This window comes from Hypoxylon fragiforme (genome assembly GCF_022984875.1).
Source record: "Hypoxylon fragiforme strain CBS 206.31 chromosome Unknown GGS25scaffold_2, whole genome shotgun sequence".
NCBI lineage: Eukaryota > Fungi > Ascomycota > Sordariomycetes > Xylariales > Hypoxylaceae > Hypoxylon > Hypoxylon fragiforme.
Window position 1 is genome coordinate 3516950 of NW_026054757.1, and position 22331 is coordinate 3539280.

The 22331-nt window shown below is 49.1% G+C and overlaps 9 protein-coding genes across 9 annotated transcripts; 3 read left to right on the plus strand and 6 right to left on the minus strand.

The window, feature by feature from the left end:
• Positions 1–400: 400 nt before the first annotated feature.
• On the minus strand, positions 401–2133 carry GGS25DRAFT_143522 (epoxide hydrolase). The gene is made up of 3 exons (XM_049256336.1): positions 1714–2133; positions 1425–1649; positions 401–1280 (listed from the first exon to the last, which is right to left on the minus strand). The coding sequence occupies exons 1-3, from the start codon at positions 1848–1850 to the stop codon at positions 626–628; spliced, it is 1017 nt and encodes a 338-aa protein (XP_049120524.1). The 5' UTR covers positions 1851–2133; the 3' UTR covers positions 401–625.
• Positions 2134–3491: 1358 nt separating this feature from the next.
• Positions 3492–5317, minus strand: GGS25DRAFT_477944 (pinin/SDK/memA/ protein conserved region-domain-containing protein). Its single transcript, XM_049259885.1, has 4 exons — positions 4889–5317; positions 4362–4827; positions 4223–4291; positions 3492–4162 (listed from the first exon to the last, which is right to left on the minus strand). Exons 1-4 carry the CDS (start codon positions 4903–4905, stop codon positions 3821–3823), a joined length of 894 nt encoding a protein of 297 aa, XP_049120525.1. The 5' UTR covers positions 4906–5317; the 3' UTR covers positions 3492–3820.
• Positions 5318–5363: 46 nt separating this feature from the next.
• On the plus strand, positions 5364–6292 carry GGS25DRAFT_477945 (PHF5-like protein). Its single transcript, XM_049259886.1, has 3 exons — positions 5364–5590; positions 5664–5937; positions 6036–6292. The coding sequence occupies exons 1-3, from the start codon at positions 5574–5576 to the stop codon at positions 6072–6074; spliced, it is 330 nt and encodes a 109-aa protein (XP_049120526.1). The 5' UTR covers positions 5364–5573; the 3' UTR covers positions 6075–6292.
• GGS25DRAFT_477948 (uncharacterized protein) lies at positions 6293–8301 on the minus strand. Its single transcript, XM_049259887.1, has 2 exons — positions 7380–8301; positions 6293–7288 (listed from the first exon to the last, which is right to left on the minus strand). The coding sequence occupies exons 1-2, from the start codon at positions 7874–7876 to the stop codon at positions 6418–6420; spliced, it is 1368 nt and encodes a 455-aa protein (XP_049120527.1). The 5' UTR covers positions 7877–8301; the 3' UTR covers positions 6293–6417.
• A 751-nt stretch (positions 8302–9052) lies between these two features.
• Positions 9053–11795, plus strand: GGS25DRAFT_143715 (CAF1-domain-containing protein). The gene is made up of 7 exons (XM_049256339.1): positions 9053–9729; positions 9789–10126; positions 10179–10352; positions 10420–10468; positions 10525–10980; positions 11034–11184; positions 11245–11795. Exons 1-7 carry the CDS (start codon positions 9498–9500, stop codon positions 11573–11575), a joined length of 1731 nt encoding a protein of 576 aa, XP_049120528.1. The 5' UTR covers positions 9053–9497; the 3' UTR covers positions 11576–11795.
• A 22-nt stretch (positions 11796–11817) lies between these two features.
• GGS25DRAFT_143694 (39S mitochondrial ribosomal protein L46-domain-containing protein) lies at positions 11818–13584 on the minus strand. Its single transcript, XM_049256338.1, has 3 exons — positions 13178–13584; positions 12393–13081; positions 11818–12328 (listed from the first exon to the last, which is right to left on the minus strand). The coding sequence occupies exons 1-3, from the start codon at positions 13224–13226 to the stop codon at positions 12035–12037; spliced, it is 1032 nt and encodes a 343-aa protein (XP_049120529.1). The 5' UTR covers positions 13227–13584; the 3' UTR covers positions 11818–12034.
• Position 13585: 1 nt separating this feature from the next.
• Positions 13586–16042, plus strand: GGS25DRAFT_143955 (Abscisic acid G-protein coupled receptor-domain-containing protein). The gene has a single exon (XM_049256340.1). It carries the CDS (start codon positions 14157–14159, stop codon positions 15804–15806), a length of 1650 nt encoding a protein of 549 aa, XP_049120530.1. The 5' UTR covers positions 13586–14156; the 3' UTR covers positions 15807–16042.
• Positions 15982–19699, minus strand: GGS25DRAFT_143972 (uncharacterized protein). The gene is made up of 4 exons (XM_049256341.1): positions 18778–19699; positions 18648–18703; positions 17720–18578; positions 15982–17666 (listed from the first exon to the last, which is right to left on the minus strand). Exons 1-4 carry the CDS (start codon positions 19545–19547, stop codon positions 16157–16159), a joined length of 3195 nt encoding a protein of 1064 aa, XP_049120531.1. The 5' UTR covers positions 19548–19699; the 3' UTR covers positions 15982–16156.
• A 717-nt stretch (positions 19700–20416) lies between these two features.
• Positions 20417–22331, minus strand: GGS25DRAFT_144066 (uncharacterized protein). The gene has a single exon (XM_049256342.1). The coding sequence runs from the start codon at positions 21872–21874 to the stop codon at positions 20765–20767; it is 1110 nt and encodes a 369-aa protein (XP_049120532.1). The 5' UTR covers positions 21875–22331; the 3' UTR covers positions 20417–20764.

Below are 22331 nucleotides of genomic sequence, written 5' to 3' on the forward strand. Positions count from 1 at the left end.
GACAGTACCTAACTATACCTTTTCTCCCTTAAGAATGGAATTCGAAGCAAATAGGAAAAAGGCTACCAACATACTCAGTGCCAACCTATGTAGGTACAAGTACAATGCATACATCTGTTTGCAGTGTGCACATCTGTTTGCACATCTGTATGTGCATTGGTACAGGTTGGCTTAGCCTTGTCCTCGACTTCTTCGTACTTGATCAGATTTATTTTTAAATCTTTCATTTTTAAATCTTTCAGGGGCTCAGATAAGTTAACTCTTTCATCGTGGCGCCCTTCGCCGCAGCTCCAATTTCTACCCTCTACGCCTCCTATTTAGTCTGCACATCAGCCACGCTATACTCACTCACGTGGATATATACATACGTAAACACGACGATTTTCAGCTTGAATATTGTCATCATAAGTCTATATGTTATTTAATAACCAAGAATAAGTATACGTGCACTGAACCAACACGGGGTATTGACACACGCCACCGCGGTGGATACATAACAGTTATACGACGATATAGAGGCGATCCTCATATCGCCCGTCCTAACACACAGCAAGCAACCCAACAAACCAACAGATAGACACCATGCAGTAGCAATATCAGACTGCATATGAACCGACTAGATGGCTTATAAGGATGCCTTCAATTCGTCTCCGAGAACGCTTTTGATGAAATCGCCGATGTGCTTGTTAGCGAGCTCGGGACATTGGACCAAGACCCAGTGGCCACTTCCGGGAATAATCTCCTGTTTGAGGCCGCCAGCAAAATGTTTCTCCTGGCCCTCTGCCATGGCGGCCGGTAGCGCGGCGTCCTTCTCGGCCACGACCAACATGGCCGGCATCGGGAACTTGAATTCGCCGTTCTTCGCCTGCTCCTGCTCATCATCGGCGTTGAGCGCACGGGTGCGATACCAGTTGGTCGGTCCGTGCAGGCCGTTCCGCGAATACTCCTGGACGTAAAAGTCAATCATCTCTCGGCTGACTAACGGAGACGGCTCGACCCTAGCTACGTTCTCCTCGATGACGCCAACATCCACGCTAAACGCAGGCTTGCCTTCCGGCGTCCTGCCACCGAATATGCCGTTAATGAATCCTCGCAAATTTTCGGGCGATTTGTTAACTATGTTCTCCGCGACGGGACTAGCCAGCTGGAGCTGGTATCTGAAGTGCGGTCTCCTTTTCACCACATCCTCTAGTGAATGCTTAACCGTCGACATAGGTATGAAAGGCGTGCAAATACTGAAAACTGCACGGATTAATTCCGGATAGTATTGTGCCATACGCCTATTTTTACCACACGCTCTAGTCAGCACACATAACTCACAATACGACACGTGGTCTCCAAGTTGAAGAGGTAAGGTAAGCAACCAGGTTCGTGACTAAAGATCTGGCAAGACTCGGGTATAGCAAGGAAACTCTGGAACTTACCAAACAAGAAGACCGCCCCAATCATGGCCACCGAGGATAATCGGCTCAGGTGTGTTCTCCTTGACGATGGCCGCCATATGAGCCGTCATCTTCTTTAAAGTGTACTCTTCGTGGGACTCTGGAGCGGAGGTGCGTCCGTATCCCAACATATCCGGAACAATGACCTGTAGATTCAGTGACAACAGGTAAGGGACCTGATATCGCCATCCCATGCCAAGGTCAGGGCTACAGACATTGTCAGCTGAGTACGGCAATATAAGGCCTCCTTCAAGTCAGGGGGGGTACCAACAAGCCATGAATGAGAAGAACTGTGGCAATGGGCTTGCGCTCCGGCTTAGTCAACATATAGTGGTACGTTATATCCCCAAACGAGGTGAACTTGTGTTCGACCCGAGGATCGTTAGGGACCAATGCGCTGGTAGACATATTGATTCACGTCTATATCTACTCAAGCAAAACGAATTCTATGAATGATACCGCAATGCAAAAAACGTGAAGTGGTAAGAAAGGAGCTTATGAGAGCAAAGAAGAGTTTAAGTTTACTACACACATATATATGTGTGTGTGTATAATGATAGGTATATTATATAATAACATTGTTTTTTTTGGTCCTCGGCACAGCCAGCCAGCCAGTCACCCTTACTTACGTACGTCAAATATTTCGACCGAAGACTTATCGGGGAGGTCCTAAAAGTAGTATCGCTCGCCGGACCTGGGCCTGCCATGCCATGCCAGGTGGGCGGGTCGTAAACACGGGAACTAAGATAGATATGTAATGTAGGTACATACAATGATGCTTGTCTGAACTTTGGGCCGTTTCGAAGACTGGGAACTTTGTATAATTCCCGCCTGGCCAGGGTTTTATACACCACCTACATACCTACATATGTCATAGCTGATAGTGTAAGTGCTTCGATGCTTGATGTAATGGTATGTACGTAGGTAAGGTTCCCACCTATCACGCATGCTATCTGTATCCATGATGCAGCTAATGGCTAGCGTCAGCGTACTATCCTATGCAGAATCTGTTTCAATGCCTTATAACTATAACTACTAGGCTAGGTAGGTAGGTATCATACTTCAAGGTTATGTAGGTATGAGAAAAAAAGATGCCGAGGTTCAGCTATAATTTAACGGGATAAGGGCGGGCCTGCCTAGGTTAGGTAGGTAGGTAGGTTAGGTGCTTGTACATACCTAGGTTAGAGTATCGGATGATCGAAATATTTACTTGAATGTAGGTACAGTATGTATTGTACGTACAATGTGATAGGATACCTACCTGTATAACGAATGAACGAATGTAGAATTAAAAAAGTTCCGGGAGCTGAGTAACGGCCCCGGTAGTCAGCTACAACATATATGTAGTAGCGATCCGGTTGCCCAACCAATCGGCAAATACCTACGCAGGACCCAACGTAGTAAGTAAGTAAGAAATACATACCTTTAAGTTACTTACATACATCTACAATAACTATGCAGATGTAGAGAATAGCTCCGTGGCCCGGCCGAGTATCCACCTAGGCATACCATACATACCCAGCTTACACCAATACCTACTGTGCATAACCTACATACATACCTATATAGGCAGTTATATGTATTCCGAGAGCGCCGGTGCTCCCGGGCTCCCGGGTCCTTGTAGCACAATAAGTCAACATCCCCTATTACGTAGTTACCTGAATGACATGCATTCTTACCAGTGACGAAGGGTGGCTTTGAGGAAGCGCCGGAACTCCGGAGCTGAAATATGAGCGAATGCGAATCCCGTCAACGAATTGCATCGGTTCTTAAGAGTAGCGGCTTAGTAATATCCTATAACCTCCTTCGAAAGGGGTCGACGCATAGACGCATACATAGTATTATGCCTCGGCTCTTGCAGACTACCTTCCTTACCTATCTAGCTACGGGAGGCGAAGCATTGCCAAGGAATGGATGCATACAACTAAGGTCTCAGCTACATATATGTATGCAGAGGTTGTTAGTACAGATACCTACCAACCAACCCAAGCTCCTTTTAGGGGGTCATACACATATTTAGTATATAAAACACCAACAGGACTGCCAACATTATCAAAAAACAGTCAATTCAGTTAATTATTGGATATCGTCAAGCGCGTTGAAAACCCACTATCAGCATCGGCTGAGCTTTTAGTTGGTTCCGAGAACTCGAAACTTACATTGGAGGTCCCGCCTATCCCACCCCATCCATCCTGCCCAAAAACCTTTTCAGATAATAGTTCCATGCTGTGATATAACTCCATGTCGTGACAGGAACAGACGTCACTTCCCAAATCCGTTACCATTGTTTTTCTCTCATGATACCCAGTAACATAACCGGAGGGGGAATAAAACGGGAAAATAAAAGAAGAAGAGAAGGAACTGGGGGACGCAGTAGCTTAATAGATTACCGTGTCCTCCACTTCCTCAATCATGACGTCGTCTGCTCTGTCTGGCTCTTTCTCGTGACCAGCCTTACCGGAAAACGAGGGGGGGCGGTTAGCAGTGGGAATGGATTTGGGAAGATCAGTAAGATGCTCATCATTAGTTTTGCTACCCACTATTTCCTTGGGCTCTGATGTAGGAGGTTCGGATTCGATTTCGATACCTAACGCCTCTGCTCTCTGCTGTTTCTGTCGCTTGAATTCGTGGACCTCTCGCTCGACGGTGGCCTCGGCCTCTCGTATTTGGTCCTTGATTATGTCTTCCTGCTCCTCTGTAGGATCCCACGGCAAGTAAAACTAAAGATAATGATCAGCTGACGAGTCAAACGATTAAGTACACAATAGTGTGGCACTTACGATCTTGGGGGTACTCCTAGTCTCCAGGAAGCGTGCCATCGCGAGCATATTTGCGTGTCTAGTTTTCATCTAGATATATCATTAGTTTGAATAGCCCTAGAGGTAGATACGTCAGGGACTAAGCTAAAGACCAGCTTACCACTCGCTCTTCGAATCCAAGCTGTTCAATTTGTCGTATATGGTTCAGCTTGGCTAGCTTCTCTTCTCTCTGCTTATCATATTGGGCCCTCTGCTGGTGAACTTTGTCCTGCTGTCGTCGCTCAATCTCTTGGCGTCTCTTTTGTTGAGAGCTGGAAGTGGTTTGACTTAATGTGCTTAGCAAACCACCGAATAATCGCTTCCCGCGCTTCTTTTCTTCCTGCTGAGCATTTTCGCGGCGATCTGTGCTGCGTTCTGTAGGTCTCGACAGCGCTCCTGTAGACTCGCGATCTTTTACATTGTTTTCTAGCTTGGTCCTCTTGAGCGACTGGTTAAGGTCATCTGCAGCCGCTGGTGGGGGAGATGAAGCTTTTCGCTTCGGCGCATTGTCCTGGCCTTTGTCTGATTCGGTAGCTGTCCTCGAGTCGGTGTCGCGTTCTGGGCTGCGACTATGGCCATTTGGCGCCCTATTCTTTCTTGGTTAATCAAATGCGACCAATAGAATTAGCAGGAATTGCGATTTCTCACGGTTCGTTGGCCGACATGGCGTCGGGTATTCTTAGACCTAGGACGGATTCGGTACCATTTGTGAAGTAGAAATTCGGTTCAAAAAGATCAGTATAGTGGTCAAAAGAAAAGCAAGTTAGTCGGTTTTGAGCACAGCTATAGTTATTTATTCTTGGTAAGAAGTAGGGTTAGAGATTAGAGGGTCGCGCACGAGGCTGAGGATAAAGTCACGTACGTACGTATGTCTGTCCTACAATACCCAAGGTCCTCAAGTGCTACCTATAATTTACTAGGTAATGTATCAAGTACTTGTACGAAGTAGTACCTAATACCTAACGGTTAGGGTAGGTAGTCAGTACAATACCTAAAAGATTGGAACGGGGCCAAAACGCCGATGTGCGACATTCAATGATTGAACACTAAAATGGCAAGGGCTGTCATAGCGCCTGGTTGGTGGGCTGCCGTTGCTAGGACATTGCCAGGACATTGCCCAGCAGGTGCTTTGTGCAATCATGCATAGAGGTGCATATGTAGGCCCACTGATGTCGCGCTAAAGAATTGAACCTCCAGAGTTCAGTGGCAAGGCTGAGAAATCATTCGGAAGGCTAATATTTACAACTTTCGATATCAACAAAAAAAACCTCTAACCTCCAAACTTATTACCTCGGCTTCCTTACTTCTATAAAATACCCCACAGCCAACCAATATGTCTCGACATCATCCGTAAGTCCCCTTATACCCATACCATTCGGCAACAGCAGCAGCAGCTTTGCTAACACCTCTCCTCCTCCTCTAGCGACCTCGTCATGTGCCGCAAGCAATCCGGCATCGCCATCGGCCGCCTCTGCGACAAGTGCGACGGCAAGTGTCCCGTGTGCGACTCCTACGTGCGCCCCACGACCCTCGTGCGTATCTGCGACGAGTGCAGCTTCGGCAACTACCAGAACAAGTGCGTCGTCTGCGGCGGCGAGGGCATCTCCGACGCGTTCTACTGCTTCGAGTGCACGCGCCTCGAGAAGGACCGGGACGGCTGTCCCAAGATTATAAATCTGGGAAGCTCGAGGACAGATGTAAGTCGTATATATACTTGCCCCCAACAGACCTCCGGATTATGTATACGTGTGTTTGTGTATGTCTAGATATCTAAATGCTAACTCATGCTCTGCAGCTGTTCTACCAAAAGAAAACGAATCGGACGGGATACTAACCTCTCTGTTGCCCGGGTCTGGGCTGTTTGGATTTGGGGTTTTGCCTCATGGGACACTTGTTACAGACGTCGCTACGTTGTCATGTTCTAGCACCAAGAAGCATTGTTGTACTCTGATATTAGCATTATTTTGGCCGGCGTTGAGGTTATGGTAGTCATGACAATGGGTAGATTCGATCGATCAATATACCAGCTACATACGTTTGATGCAAACTAATCATATTTGGTATTAAAACTATTCCCAACTCTTACAGCGCCCGCCGAAAAATCAAGCTGCTCATTACTTCACAATCATTACTATACGATATACAAAGATACCTCAATTTCATATCCACGTGGCTAGCTAGATGTAGCTGACCTTGACTCCCATTCCTGCTGTTGATCTGACCTTTTCCCACCCTGTTCCCAGGATCCGCTGGATCCGCTCACGCACGCCCCTTCTACCAAACATGACAAGGATTCCAATGATAAAAGCTACAAATCTAAGAAGCAGCCTAGGATTGGCTGTCAGAGAAGCCCCTAGTTGTTCAATGATTTTGCGGATATGGGCTATGATCATGGCAGCTCGTGCGCCGAGACTCGGAGGTGCCGCAGCTTTCTTCCCCTTTGATACGGACGACTTAGCTCTCGATAATGAAGATCCATTAGCTGCTCCATTAGTGCCTGTCCGGGATTTTTTCTTGGATCCGGGAGCACTCGGAGTCTGCTCAATACCGTAGTCGATCTCGCTAGCTTCACGTTTGGCTCTCTCCTCATCCAATCGGCGCTTTTCTCTTGCCTCATTTTCCGATCTTAGTCTCCTGGCCTCTTCGATATCCTTTTGTAACTGCTCTTCCTGTCTCTGTGTTTCTTCACGTTCCCGCCGTTCCGACGCCTGCTGCTCATCCTGTAGACTCTGGAGGGCTTGCAAGAAAGCGTCTCTCCGCTCTTCATCCAGTACTGCACTAACACTGATGAATTCCCTGGCGTAGTCCCACTCATTGTTGCGTAGCAAGACGTGTAGCGTATAGAGTTCTAGGATCTTAACTCTAGCATTAAGGTCTCGAGGAGTGTCGGCACCACTAGCACCCCTGGAATGAGACCTGCGAGATGACGGATTTGCCTCCAGCTGTCTAGATATATCGAGGTTCGGGGCAGTTGATGTAGCAAGATAGTTCTCTAGTCGTTTTTGATTTACTGCTTGGGTTTTTGCGTGTGCAAGCAGGAGTGTTGCTCTGGTTTAAATCGTCAGTATGTGCCACGTACAGATGACAAGCCGTCACAACATGATGCGAGTATACTAGATGTTGTCCAAAATGAACTTACAGATTTATGACGACATCGGAATCAACCTCTCCCTCGACGCCGTGATATCCATACTGTACCACCTCTTCCCAAACATCGCCATCTCGCACCTTTTTACAAAGTGTACGCCACTCCTGAGACCCGAATGCCTCTTTACCCTCGTCGGGATCTAACTCCAATACGGCATTTAGAATTGTTAGATAGAGGCTCCACACCTTGATCCTGGTAGATCTCGAGGCTCGGGCAATGGGTGCAGGTTCAGTCAATCCATTGACATCCGAAGTCTCAGTTGATGGAGTGATTAAAGGTAGGACTGTTGATAAGGCTTCGGGTAATCGACGCGTAAGAAATAGTTGTGAGGCTTGGCGGTATGCTTTGGTTATATTGCTTGATGATGGACGAGAGGATGTAGTTGCCAATGATGATATAGAATTCGATATGGAATTAGAAAGCACCTGTGATCCAAAGTTTGAAGCGGTAGGGCTGAGCGTTGCGGTGTGAGATCCATCGAACGACATGTTTCCAAATAGTAGTTAGAACAATCCGAGTAGGAATTGAACTACTATTCGTAGTAGAAACGATGGTAGGTGAGTTACTAAATATTTATCAAACAAAGCTGGACGCGACGATAAGAGGTACCAGCAACAAAAAAAAAAAGTTTCACATGAAATTAAAAAAAAAGGCCTGTGTTAACATTGATGTTCAATGTTATTATGGTAGCCTTAGGTTGGTAGGTATATTATTATGCCTTACCATCTACCTCGCCAATCCGGAGATAGAGAGGGCTGAGGGCGGAGGGCGGAGGGGGAAAAAAGGTTTAAAGGATTAGAACGACTGTAAACTGCACAATGCACATGCAGGAACAACACATCTGGCATGTGGGACCTTACGAGGTCGAAAGTGCGTCGCGCCTTCTTGGTCGGTGATTATGGGTAGAGTTGTGCCTCGGTACTAAGTCCAGTACATGGGTAGTCAGTACTAGTCACCCTAGGTAGTTATTTCAACCATGGTCCAAGCTTTAATTATCTAATCGGATGCCAACCGTGCTAAACCTATAATGGAGCATTTTAGTCCATTTTAGTACTTAAGTAACTACCGGTAGCTAAAGCCGTCACATTTAACAATGAAATGACTTCACTTTCCTCAATGCACATACCACCTACTATTACATAGTAACACCACCTGGCACGACCGAGGAAGAGCAGCCAATTACTATATACTATTACATGCATCTCTAATGTATGTATGACCTATGTACTACTAGTAGTATATAGACAGCTATCATATTTGCCACCTAGGTGGCGTTGCCTACCCAAAGGATTTTCCGATATTCGCAGCATGAATAATTCCAAAGACGATAGTTATCCGGAGCTTGCGCAATCGTGAAGCGGCAACCAATTGAAATCCAGCCAAGGCCCATGAGGATTTAGCGAGTAGCCTTATAGAACACCAAGTCTACAGCTGGCTATTATATACATGCATGCCTACTTCATGCCTATAAAGATATAATCAACATTATCTTCATATCTGGACCATGACATCGAGTCAGGACTATGATATCAGCATTCTTCCAGTATTCTGAATTCCACGATTACCCCTGGCTTGTAATTCCTAGTATGTTGTGCTGCAAGATCTAGCAAGTGACCTATCCATAGCATATGGCCGACTCCGTACGGAATAGGGGCTAAATCATATCTAAGTACAGGTGTAGTAGTAAAAGCGCACAACCTCTATTAATTTGTCTCTTCTTATAACACTGTGTGCATATCTAGGAACCTGAGGCTGTTAGAGACTATTAGGTCCTCTGCCATTCATGGCAGCTGGCGCAAAAATGCGCAACCGTGTGGTTTGCCATTGTATGCGTGATTGTGTGTGACAAACGGTGCGCTGTCATTGTTGAGAAATACTCTCGATATTGTCCCTGAGAATGGCATCATCCAGCAGCTCTACTATCGATTCACTTCCTACCCCCATGGTTTCCTTTGGAAAAACGGCCCCTCCCTCTATTCGACATCGGCAAGGTCAAGATCCTCTTTCAAAGTTGAATTTCACCACTTCAATTTGGAAAATTCCTGATCCCTTCAACATCTCCATCAACTTCATACTAATTATAAAGCCACTGGAAAGGTAAGAAAAAAAATGGAGGTCAATAAGAACAACTTCTTCTGGGCGCTGCCAGGCATCCTGGAAGATATTCAAAAATCCCGGTTCGTCGCCATTGATGTAGAGATGAGTGGCATCTCTAGTACTCTAGGCCATGCCAGCCAGAAAGAATCCATGCAAGACGCGTATACCAAGGCCAAAGACGCCGCGGAGAATTTCCAGGTATTACAGATTGGTTTTACCTTCGGCCGCTTCGACGAGAGATCGTGTAAGTCCGTTTTCTAACATTATAGCAAAGAATAACCACAGCTAATTGTTTGCCGTCAGCGGAATACGTGACACGAACCTACAGTTGTTACGTCTCACCGTTGATCCCAAAGGGCTCTTTTCCTGATGGACTGGCTCGGCATCTCGATCGGAAATTCAGCATTTCTCTGAAGTCATATGAGTTTCTACGACATCATAAGTTTGACTTCATGGAAGCCCTAGACAACGGCATTCCTTATCTGAGCCGTGAGGAGCAGAAGTATGCCCATCAGTTCTTCTCGACCAAAGACAGCAATAATGACAATATTGATCTGTCGACACTTGACGTAGCGTCACGGCAATTTTGCTACTACGTCAAGGAAAGGATCGAGGCATTTGTTGGTTCAGGATGCCCGAAGGTATAGTTTCCTCTCAATGAGTGATGCTTGTGAGAAACTAACAAATGGCTAGGGAAAAGAAACTATCATCAAGAACCCTTTCGGAGACAAGCTAAACGGTTTGCAAATCCGGCTGATACACCAACTTCTTCGTCAAAATTTTCCCGGACTCGCCGCCAAAAAGATACTTACTGGCCCTATGACAGGCCTCATCTCTATCATCCCCGCAGATCAAGCCGAGAACGAAGTAAGTAATTCTTACCCAGAACGTCTTATGAACAGCAATTACCAGGACTATTTGACTAATAAAGTAGGCCAACACTCGGCGGCGCCAGAAGAGCAAAGACGCAGCTTCTCTATCTGGTTGGTATCACCCTCCCCTTCTCCCCGACGCAGGTCTTCTAATTCGCAACACACAGGACTCCAGATCATATTCGAAGCGTTGTCCGGTGGATCCTTTGCCGACGCGATCAACCCAGACTGGACTTCCCAAAGCCCCTGGGGCTCCAAGGGTAGAAAACCAGACCGGCGACATAACACCGAGAAGTTCGACTTCAAGAAGTGTGAGGCTAAATTGAAGCAGAACCGACCGATTCTAGTCGGCCACAACATGTTCTACGATCTAGCCTTCATCTACCACACTTTCTTTGAGCCACTCCCGGAAAAAGTCGATGATTTCCTTACCCGCATCCACGGCCTCTTCCCGCGCATCGTGGATACCAAGTTCATGCACATGAAGGGAAAGTCCATGATGGCGCCGCGCCAGGCATTGCATGACCTCCATGCCGCGTACTCCACCCAGCAGTTTCCAGTCGTTCGCAACGTAAAGAGCCCTGGCACACCTGCGGCCGGCCCTCACAATGCCGGATATGATAGTAAGTCCCCGGGCCTTTCTGCTGCTGGAACGTTGTTTTTCTAATCAAGCTAGGCTCCTCGACGGCGACTCTGTTCCTGAAACAGTCCTACACCACCTTCATGAAGTCGACGTCCTTGGAACTGGAGACCCAGGATGATTCCTACAAGCCCAACGCATGGGGCCCTCAAGGCTTGGGACAGCCGAGTCGTCCCGCCGCCACAAGGTAAGATCTATTTGCATCTACTCACTCACAGCATATCGCTAACTTTTTTTTTCTTTATAGTTCCTACGGTGCGGACGTATGGGGCGAAACCGGCGGCGCCACCCTCCTCGAGCGAGACGAAGCGGAAACAAAAAAGTCGCTGCAGAAGTGGACCGTCCTCTCCACAAACAGACCCACGTCCCGATTTGCGATGCCGGCTGCTCCCCCCGCAGTCCCAAAGCCGCTGCCGCAAACCCAGGCCAAGCCCGCTCAAGCCCGCTCCGAGCCAATGTCGGGTGAGATATACTCCCAGATGGAGGAGTATATCATTCCCCCTTGGACGCACGGATTCTGGCGGGCGTATGGCAACAAGACGTCCGTCCCGGGAATTGGCGGCGTCTCGTTTGTCTAGAGATGCCCGCCTATCTAGTGGGTAGGTATTGGAGAATGGGGTCCTCTCGGATCGTTAATAGGGATGCTAGGAAGGTATACAGGGACTCTTCGAGGCTTATCTGGGCGAGCATTCCAAAGTTAGGCTTGGGATGACTACGCAGTGGACGATTTTCGAACAGAACCTTGACGACTTGCGTGATGTAACTATAGTGGATGATACCAAGGGGGGTGGGTGGATTACTGAGTAGGTATCCAAGGAAGGTCTAAGCTTTAGTTAGGCTTTAGGGATTTCTCTATCAATCCGTAAATACCTTTACCAACGAGGATGAACAATTCACTGAAGTACAGAAATGGGACTGATCAACAGAACTTCTCGTCTATAAAAACAAGGTTCAATATAGTCAGTTACATTGCCTTTTGCAGTTTTTGTGTTTGTAAATACAGGAGGCTAGTGGCCCATGATTGATGTCTACCAGTTCTATCGATCCGCCATCATGTTTCTCAACGGGTGGAAATACTCATACGGCAACCTCTTCTTCAACTCCTCCTTTGTGAGCCAGTTGAAGTCCTCGAGCCCCAGCTTGTTGCCTTTTAGGTTGGCCTGTCCGGCCATGATTCTCCCCTTGAGGAAGAACACCTTCTCGCCCCGCTGCTTGATGGACGAGTCCTCGTTGAACTCGGGCTGTGTCACGATATGGGCTACGGGCACACGGCCTACCAGCCAAGTGTTCATGTTGACGCCTGCTGCGGCCTCTAGTACTCTGGCGGCGGTCTGTAAAATTTAGTTAGCGTGACGATGCTTTACATAATTAGGAGAATAGCTGGGCTTCACAAACCTCGTGTAAGTACTCATCCGTCGGCACATCTCCGCTCGGGAACTGCCATTTCCCGTCGCTGCCACGGACAAGCAGATATAAGGTCCGATCGAGCTTGCGATCTAACCTTCTTATATCATTCGTCTTGTCCGCCTCGGTGATCCGCTCCATCGGCCGCTCCACGGGCACGATTTCGTCCGGCTTGGCCTCCTCGCCGTCCTCCGTCACCCGGTTCTCGGCATCCTTGAGCAGGATTTCCCGTATCCTCTCCTCGCTGCTCAAGGAACTTCCGACCAGCAGCTCGTCGTTCCAGGCGTTACGTCCCTGCGCGTAGTATCGGCCCAGCTCCTTGGCCGCTATCCGGCCCCGCTCCTCGAATTTGATGCGCCAGTCCAGGTCGGACGCCGTGTCCTGCTTGAAGAAGAGGGTGTGGCGGAAGGGCAGCACCAATCGCTCGTTCAGGCGCTTCTGGTAGAAGTAGAATGCGTTCTCGAAGGGAGTGAGGGCGCGGGTGAGCAGAGGCGCGCGGGTCAGGATGATGCCGGATTTTATGCGGTATTCTGGTCGCCGGGATGCGGTCATGGGTGGGTGAGGCTGTGATTCGGTGGGTTTTAGGTGGTGAGCCTCGGCCATGGTGGCGGCCTCAGCATTGGCGGAGTACGGTCTGAATTGACCATTTCTGCAGCTGGCGCATATGCTGGGTGGTCCTCCTGATGGGCTCTCTTAGTATGATGTAGTATGATATAGTATGAGGTGGTAACGGGAGAGGTTGGAGGGGTTTTAGGACGTCAATGGGACGAACGTACTTTGTAATAATTTAGTGACAGCATTTCCACCTCTACTTGAGACCGCCATGGTTAGGATGAGCGTTTTGTAGTGGCTCTCCTAGGCGGGGGGTTTATGAATATGGACTTGGGAATTGTTCGTGATCGCACGATCAAATAATGAATTGGTAGGTAGGTGATGTACCTGCACCTACATACAGTAAGACCTATCGAACTTTTTTCGCGGATAAGACCCGGATAAGACCCAGATAAGATCCTTGTCTGCTTTCAGTTTAATTCGAGATTGCTGGAGAAAAGCTGCCCCAGTGCGTCTCATATCAAGCCATACGCTAGTTACAGCTGGAGCTGCCCTAGTCGCTCCAATCACTGATGTTACATGCATAGTACCTAGTACTAGGTATTGTACAATACATACACATGGCATACTACAATGTAACTTTAGCGGGTACACATGTCAACGGTATTACTGTTGTGTACGTATTTGTATGTGGCTGAAACAAATGCACTACATTGGAGTACCTTTATTTAAAGTTCAAACGGATCCGTCGGGAGGTCAACGGTATTGTACATACAGATATGTACTGTTACTATTACTGTTTTAGTCTGTTACTGGTGTATTCAACTGTATTGTACATATCAACGATTGAAAGTCGCTTCCTTAGTGGATTTCATTGGTGGCTTGATTTCAAGGTGGAACCCGCGAACGGGCAGTCGTCATCTTTCTATCCGGGGAAATCTAACATAACTTTATTCCTAGTTTCAACTTTCTTTCCTGCCCCCCAAACGAAAAATGTCAACTTGTCCACCATTCGCACCGATACCTATTCCTCCCAGATGTATTCACATTGACCATACCAGGTATTCATTACTCGTTGATAAGTATCAAATTATATACCCTACACCAACGAGTCCAACGAGCTAGACACCACGAGCTAGAATGCCAGCGACGTCATATTGGTGCGCGAAGGCAGTCATTCGTTCTCCATCATAAGAAGTTTCAATGGGATCCTCCGATTGCTCAGATGACCTGTGTATGGCGCCTGGTCTATCCACGCCCTCGGTAGTCTCAACAACCTTATCCTTGTCACCCTTCATCATCACCTTCGTTGTCGTCTCTCTTCTGGTTTCCCGGAAACTCTTTCCTCACTTATCCTACGTTCAAAGTTCTCGCGATGGTGAAGACCACTTCCTACCTTCCGATGCGCCTCCATCACTCCAACAAGCCCATGCCGAGCATGGCTCCAAATCTATACGAAGACGATTAGCAGCCGCTGCTTTCTCCACCACCATCGGCCTGGCTGCTGTTCTGGCTGAACTGATATTATGCGAGATATCCGAGTTAGTCAGCCCTCACGCTCGTGCGGTAGCTCTGCGTATTACTGTTCCCACACTTCTGTTCCTTCTCATCCTCCTCATCCCTTTCCTCGAGCTACAATCCTTAATTACTAGCTCCGGCTGGTCTTTTCAACGTACTTCCAAGGGTCGTGTACCCAGAGCTGCCTGGCTGCTTCAATTTGCGCTGTTTGGCATTTGGCTATTTGTCTTTTGGTCGCTTGGGAACTTTGTCCCAGTAGGAAGCGAAGCCGTCCTCTCCAGCACTCAACTGCATAATGTTCGAACCGAATCCGAATCCTCGGGTAGCTTAGCGCGTGCCTGTTTAGAGCGCATCGGAGTCATTGGTATTTCCCTTATGGCCTTGTTATCCGGTTTCGCCTCAGTCTCATCGCCGTGGCATACATTCGGCAGTCGTACATCACGACGTGCCGTGACAGACGTAGATATATCCCGTAAACAGGCCGGTCTTGACGCGACAAACGAGATGCTTATAACAAAAAGACATCATCTTCAGAGTCTACAGCGAAAGGTTTCCGAAGCCTCTTCGGCCGAAAAACGTGGTTTTGTTACCAAGGTTATTGGCTCTATCCGTGGCGGGGGCGATGAAGCAGAAATTCGAACACTACGTCTCGAAATTGCTGGCTTGGAAGCTATGGAAGCTAATCTATCCTCAACTCTTTCTATGCTTCGCTCGAGGCAAGCCGATTCAGCCCGCGCTGCGACGTTTTCAGGGAAGCTTCTCCTGATACCCACCTACGTATTCAGCGTATACTGTGTTTATCGAATTGTAGCGACTACTTTAACTACTTTGCGACGTCTTTACTACCCCGCTGCCTCGTTTTCTTCTTCGGACCCTATCAATCGATTCCTTGGCCTTTTGGCTAAGCACTGGGATCCAAAACTGGACCAGATTGCTTGGGCTAGGCAAATCTCGTTCCTGCTTTCCGGTGTCATACTTGCTGCCAGCGCGAATAGTGCGCTTCAAACTTTCCATCTCTTCGCTAAGTGGACACCTGGACTCTTACACCACGCACAAGCCAATATAGCCCTACTCATCGGACAGATAAGCGCTATTTACGTGATATCTGCCGCGTTGCTCTTACGAAGTAATCTACCCAAGGAAGTTGGCAGCGCTGTTGGCGACGCACTTGAGAGTGCCCTAGAACCGGGCTTCGTAGACAGATGGTTCGAGGGCTGGTTCCTCCTGGCAAGCGTAGTTACGGCTGGTGGTATATGGTTGGGTGGAAAGATCGGCGAATGGAGCGAGGAATGGGACGATATCGGGATGGAAGAAATGGGACAGAAACGATCGTAATGAAATAATACACACCATGACCAAAATCATGAAACGAGTTCTTAATGTCATCACGCAACAACACGCTAAAACATCAACCTCGTCTACCATTTATGATTTTATAACCAACGAAAGCAGTAGCATTATTGGCGCGCAAAGAAATATCAATTCCTCACCAGGGGGAACGACTACTTACTAGGTAAGTTACCTAAGCATTTGACTTACTCGAACCCGGACATCTATCTACCTGTGCCTACTATCATCGTACAACGAAACTATTTGACCTGCCACAGCAAGGTGTGACCTCCATAAGATCAGCATGCCATATCCGCTTAGCCGCACTTCCTTGAATACTTCCCCAAAAGCACGGTTTAAGATTCTAGATCAATGACTTGTGGAGGTGGCGGCTGAGGCTTACGTGCTCCATACTGATACAGCAACATCTCTACCTGTTTCCGAGCTTTCTCAACCTGATCTTCCATTCCCTCCGACTCATGCCACAGTGGTTTTGTCTTACGACAGATGTCAAGCGGATGCCAATCGCACCAGGGATATTCTTTCTCTTCTCCATGAGGCAAATCTCCGTTGGGTTCGCCAATCATGTTCGCATCACGACCTTCGATAAGCAGACTCTGTACCCAAGAATCCTCGAGATAACTCACGGCTTTTTGAAGCGGTGTGAATCTGTAGCCCTTTGGGTGTGGATCTGCACCTCTCTCAAGGAGCATCTTCAGGAGCTGGCCAGTCACCATATCATCACCACCGAAGCCTTGTTTATTTCTATATGGGTCTTGGAGAGCTATGTACACAATGTCGGGTTCATTTTCGAAGTTCGCCCCGGCGTTGATGAAGAGTTCGAGGAAGTCGAGTCGCTTCCACACGACACACATATAAAGTAATGTTATACGCTCTCCTTTATGGAAGACGTTCGGAAGGGAATCGTCATTAGGTGGATCGATCGTGAACTCGTCCGTCCACACAGCACGCTTTTCCCTAGGTGGAAGTTTCTCGTAATAAGAACTTTGCAAGTACTTCTGCGCAAACTCCGGCCACTCGAGCAACATCAGGCTAGCTAAAGTCCCAGTCGGTCGTGAAGTATCTCTGGTCTTATTGTTGGGCGGTGCTTGCTGCGAGATAGTATCAATCATGAACAGCTTCCTCCACCCCTTAAGTTTTTGGCGTATGTTTGTATTTGTGAGGGCTTTAATGTGTGGACTGCCAGGTATTAGACAAGCCACGACGGAATCAAATAAGTCCTGGTCATTGACGATGATACTCCTTCGGCTCCCCCTGAGAGCCTGATCAGCCATTACGAGACAGTGCTCCTCGTATCGAGTTGGATACTTTTGACCCTGGGGGCGATTTCGGCCCCATTGCCGCAAGCCATTGAACACAACCTGTATCTCCAGCTTCCGGACATCGGTTTCTGACACAGCAAATTCTCCTGCTGGCCTGGTCCCGTTTAATCTTGGTGGCGCAAACAGAAACTCCCTTACGGTGTAATGGGCAAAGCTGACTTTTTGAAGAGGCATGACTTCTTCGTCGCGTCGGAAGAGGGAAGTAGGCCTCTTCTTTATGTCTGTGGTCTTGATCAAGCAGCCGAGGATATCCTTCAAGGTTTCTGTGGTATACTTGTGTATAATGCCATGTTGCACGTTGTGAAGTGACGCTTGTACGAGAACATCCGCGCTCTTGATGTTTGTGGTGTTGCTGCATATAAGCGTAAGAGCCGTACGAGCGAAAGCGCGCTCCTGAGTGGTTCCGAGGATCCTTTCGTACGTGTCGAACAAGGTCTCCGGCAAATCTCCAAGAGCCTCCATTACCAGGTCCTTATCAAGTAGGCGCTCAAGGATGTTGATTTGGCACGCAACCCATCGAAACCTAGACAAGACGTCAGCAAATCTCGAAGGGTCAAGCAACGATCCTACACTCACATTCCTCTAGCATTCCTTGCCAGCATAATTCCTACCCTCTCTTTGAAATGCGGGTCCCATACCTTGAACCTCGTACTTCTCGCGAGTTGTTTCCAGACATACGTTTGTATTGCCTGCATGACGTCGGCGTTTTCCATCGTGATCTCCGTATAGGGATCAGGTCTATCCTCATCATAATACGCGAGATAGTGCATTTTATTATGATGAGGACCATCATCCATGCCAATCGTCGTCATGGCCTCCCGGATGTCCGGCTCGTCACGGCTCGTCATCAACAACGACACGTGGGCGAACTCAGGGGCCGTGCCAATCTTGATCAGTACGTCGAGTAGCCTCTTTCGTGGGGGTTTACTTTCGTCGACGGCATCTACCACCAAGTAAACCCGCCGACCCTGCCGCATGTAATTGCGAGAGAGGGCCAGGAAGCAATTCATTAGGCCCGGGATGGTGAACTGATCTGTCTGACTAAGTTCATCCAGCTCCTTCGGGATGAACCGCTCTACCTGTCGGCTCAGGTCTCCGATGATCCAGCGCAGGAAGGACATCGTCTCGTCTTGGTTATGCTCATTATGACAATAATAATACGAGCACCCAGTGGCTCGGCAATGTCTCGCGATGCTGTCGATGAGGAACGAGGCCAGGACTGTCTTGCCGGCGCCCGGGATGCCGTATATCCAAATGAAACGGCGGTACCCGCCGGGTTTGTCGGAGCCCCCGCCGAGCCACTGGTTCCAGCCTTCAGACTGGGTCATCCACTCGCACGTCTCATCCTCTTGCTTGTCGTGCTGCTCGCGGTGGAACTCGTACATGTCGATGTTCTTCGGCTTCAGCCAAGACAATACCCTTCGCTTTCCACCGTCTGTTTCCGAATCATGTCAGCAATAACCCAACCCCCTTTTCTTTCTCCAAGAGTCGAACAAAATCTTACCATCTAAAGTTGCTTCGATATCCTTTACACTGGTGCTGATAGCCGTGAGGTTCATACTATTCGGTGATGCTTGTTAGCATTAGCCCAGAATAAACTCCTGCCTCTCTTTAGGCAAAATCTTTATACTTACGAATTATCAGCCTGGACGATCAAGCTGAGCTGGGTCTTATGTCTTTCGAGCCGCTGCAGCAACTCTTCCGCTTTGCGCTTCTGGAATACCGGCCACTTCAGTCTCGCCTTGAAAGACATCGAAGCCATGGTACGCTTGGGCGGGTGTCCTCCTGCTGCTGGTGCTGCTGGTGCTGCTGGTGCTGCTGGTGCTGCTGGTGCTGCTCTTGTTGTTATTGCTGGGGTCGGTGGCCTCGATGAAGACGACGGTCTCGTCGTGGACGACCTCGGCGGGAGGTTTTGTGGATATGCCCCCGCGTAGCCCGCATGCGTGTACTGGGGGCCCATCTGCGCCAGCAGCAGACTCGACATCTGGGATGAGGTGGGCCGCGGGCTATGGTATTTCTGCGCGTCCTGTGCCGGCGCCTCCCGCGCCACCGCGTACCTAGCGTACGGCGACGACGTCCGGTGGGTTTTCGCGGGCGCGTCTCTGCGGGCCTCCGTCATCGTCGTGTCCCCGCCCTCCGGCATCACCAGCTTCTCCAGCTCCCGCAGCGTCTCCTGGCACTGCATGAGGCATTCTTCCAGCGAGGCCTGGGCGGCGGGGTCGATACCCTCCTCGAAAGTCATGCTGAGGGTCTCCAAGACACCTTTTAGCGTGTTCGCCTCGAGCCGGATGCTCTTGATTACCTGGGGCGCGTCCTTCACGTTCTGCAGGTACTCCGTGAACCCCATGACGACCTGGGCGGCTAGCCCGAGGGTACCGGGGATCAGGGTTATGGGGTCGGGCATGGTGGTGGTGGATGTCTAGGCACCCTAGGTAGTAAATGGTACGAGGAAGAGTAAGGTGGCGACTCTGATGGAAAGTGAGGGAAGGGGGGAAAGAATATACGGTTCGGGCTATAAAGCGACCTGGTTATAGGTATAAATATGGCGTTTTGTGTGCTACCTACCTGGGCATGTGGGTGGGTAAGCGTTCAGGGGAACAAATTCATGGAAACAGGAAGCGTACCTACCTAAGTTAGAAACATTGATGGCTATAGCCATCGCTACCTAGCAGTGGGATACATGCTGCAGGCCAGCTACCAAAGCTACAATGATAGGTAATAACAACAACAACAACAACAACAACAACAAGCAGAAACCGCGTGCTTCTTTCTTCCTTGCTGACAATGCTTGTTACTGTCCTGGCAAACATGACGGGAGTGCTCTGTATGATGCAGTCTTTCGCCTCAAGATAAAAACAGGTCCCTATTTTGGGGGGGGGGCATATAGAGTAATTTGTAATAATCGTTATTCCTCTTTTCTTTCTTCTATACCACCTACCTTGACGTATCTTCTACGAAATGTAAATCATGCCCCGACTTTGCATACTTTAGTAACCTAGATAAATACCTACCATCTCCTAGGCACTCATCCAGAGATTACTCCAGGCATTGAAGTTCAACCCCCCCCCCCATCCCCCCCTATCCCGAGCACCTAGGAGATACCACATCTATTACCTACCACCAAGCCCTTACAAAAAAAAATTTTCAAGAATAATTGGTCATTATATTGGATAGTAGGTTACCTACCTACCTACCTAACCTAGGTAGGTAGATACCAAGTAGCATTATATCATCGTAGCGAAACAATCCTTCTTCCCTTGAAAAAAACAACAACAACAACAACAACAACAACAGTAGAATAAACCTTTAGTACCTAGGTAACTAAAAAAGAAAATAATCAAAAGAGCCTCCTGATATCTTCCTTTCCTTTCCTTTCTTTTCTTTTCTTCTCTTTTCTTCTTCCTTCGTCATCCCTACATCTCTACACTCATTCGTTACAAAAGCCCCGACGCATCAACATCATCGAGGCTCCCTGAAAATAGAAAAAATAAAAATAAAAAACCGGCTGGTCTTCTATTTTGTGTACACACACACACACACACGTTCACATCTCTCTCCCTCTCCCCTTCTCCCCTTTCTTTTCTTTTCTTATCCAACATCCAACATCCATCCATTCCACTCTTACTCAGCCGTCCTCCTCCACAAATCCCGCATCTGAATAACCCCCGGCACCGTCGCGATCGCGCCCACCGCCAACTCACTCAGCAACCCCCCCTCCGTGCTCCAGTGTACCGTAAGCGGCGCCCACGCCAAGTTCCTCGTCAAGCTCTTCGCCCACGTGTCGCTCCACTCCTGCTCCTCCCGCTGCACCTCCGCCGCCGTCTTCTGCTGGACGCTGGTGCCGTCGGGGGCAGTGGTGATGCCGAACTTCTCGGCGCGGGAGCGGCGCCCGCGCTTGCGGGACTCGTAGAAGAGGCGGCCGATCTCGACGCCGACGAAGGCGGCCCAGAAGCGGGCGCTCCACAGGGAAGCCTTCTTCTGCGTCGCGGGGGACCACCCCAGCACGCCCTTGGCGGAGAGGAAGGCGCCGTTCTCGAGGGCCTGGAAGACGATGCCCGTTGTGACTTGGACCCAGGAGATGGCCGTCTCGATGCCGTCGTCGTCTTTCTCCGCTACACCACCACTACTCTTCTCGATCTCCTTGCTCTCGCTATCCGCCTTCTTCGCCTGCTGCCGCCGCGCCCACCGCTTGACGACGAGCCTCCGCAGCCAGAAATACATATTCAGCAGCCCCCACAGCCTCAGGAACGTCCTCGCCTCCGTCAACATCCCGCTCAGCGCCCTGAGCCTCTTGACCGCGCTCAACGCGCCCGCCACCAGCGCGCTCTGCGAGGGGAACAGCGCCGCCTTGCCCGCGAAAACTAACGTAGCCGAGGGCGGCAAGCTCGCAGCAATAGCGATGAATCGCTGGGCGCTGCGGTGGATGGCGGGGCGGGTGAGCAGGGACTCGAGGAGGGAGGCGCCGAGGCGGGAGCCGTAGCAGAGGAAGAGCAGGGTGGTGTCGATTCCCGAGGGGGTCTGCAGACAGCGCTGGAGGTGGGCGAGGAAGGCGTCGGCGTGGGAGGGGGCGGCGGCGAGGTAGGCGGCGATGGGGAGGGAGGAGGGGATGGAGGGGAGGGGCTCCGGCTTGGGTGCCGGGACGGGGGCGGAGGAGTCGGGCACCGGGTCCCCGGAGGGAAGGTCCGCGGACGTGGAGGTTGGCACGACGGCCTCGATTTCGGTGGCGCTCATTGTGGATGATTGGGGGGATGTTTCTTTTGGGTGTTGTTTGTTATTTGGGTATGTGGATTGATTGGATGTATAGAAATGCAAGTGTAGGTATATGCCTAAGTAGGTAGGTAGATAATAGGTAGGTTAAATTGTAGGTAGGGAGCGAAGAAGGGAGACAAGACAAAAATGCCGAAATGCGGCCTCTATTATCGATCTAAGGGGGAAGGAGGGGGATTTCGATATACTTGTTGCTTGTTCAATGCTGCTTGTGGCTTGTGCTTGTGCTTGTGCTTTTGCTTGTACAATAAATACTTCAATGTTGGGTATAAAGATCTAACTCAGAGAGCAAAAACCAACTTGAACAAAGCGTAAGAAGGTACCAAAATCATAAGCAATGCAATCGCAATATAGTTGTATCAAAAAGATGCAAAAAGCGCATTTCGCGATAGAAAGAAAAGATCATTAAAGGTTCAAGTTA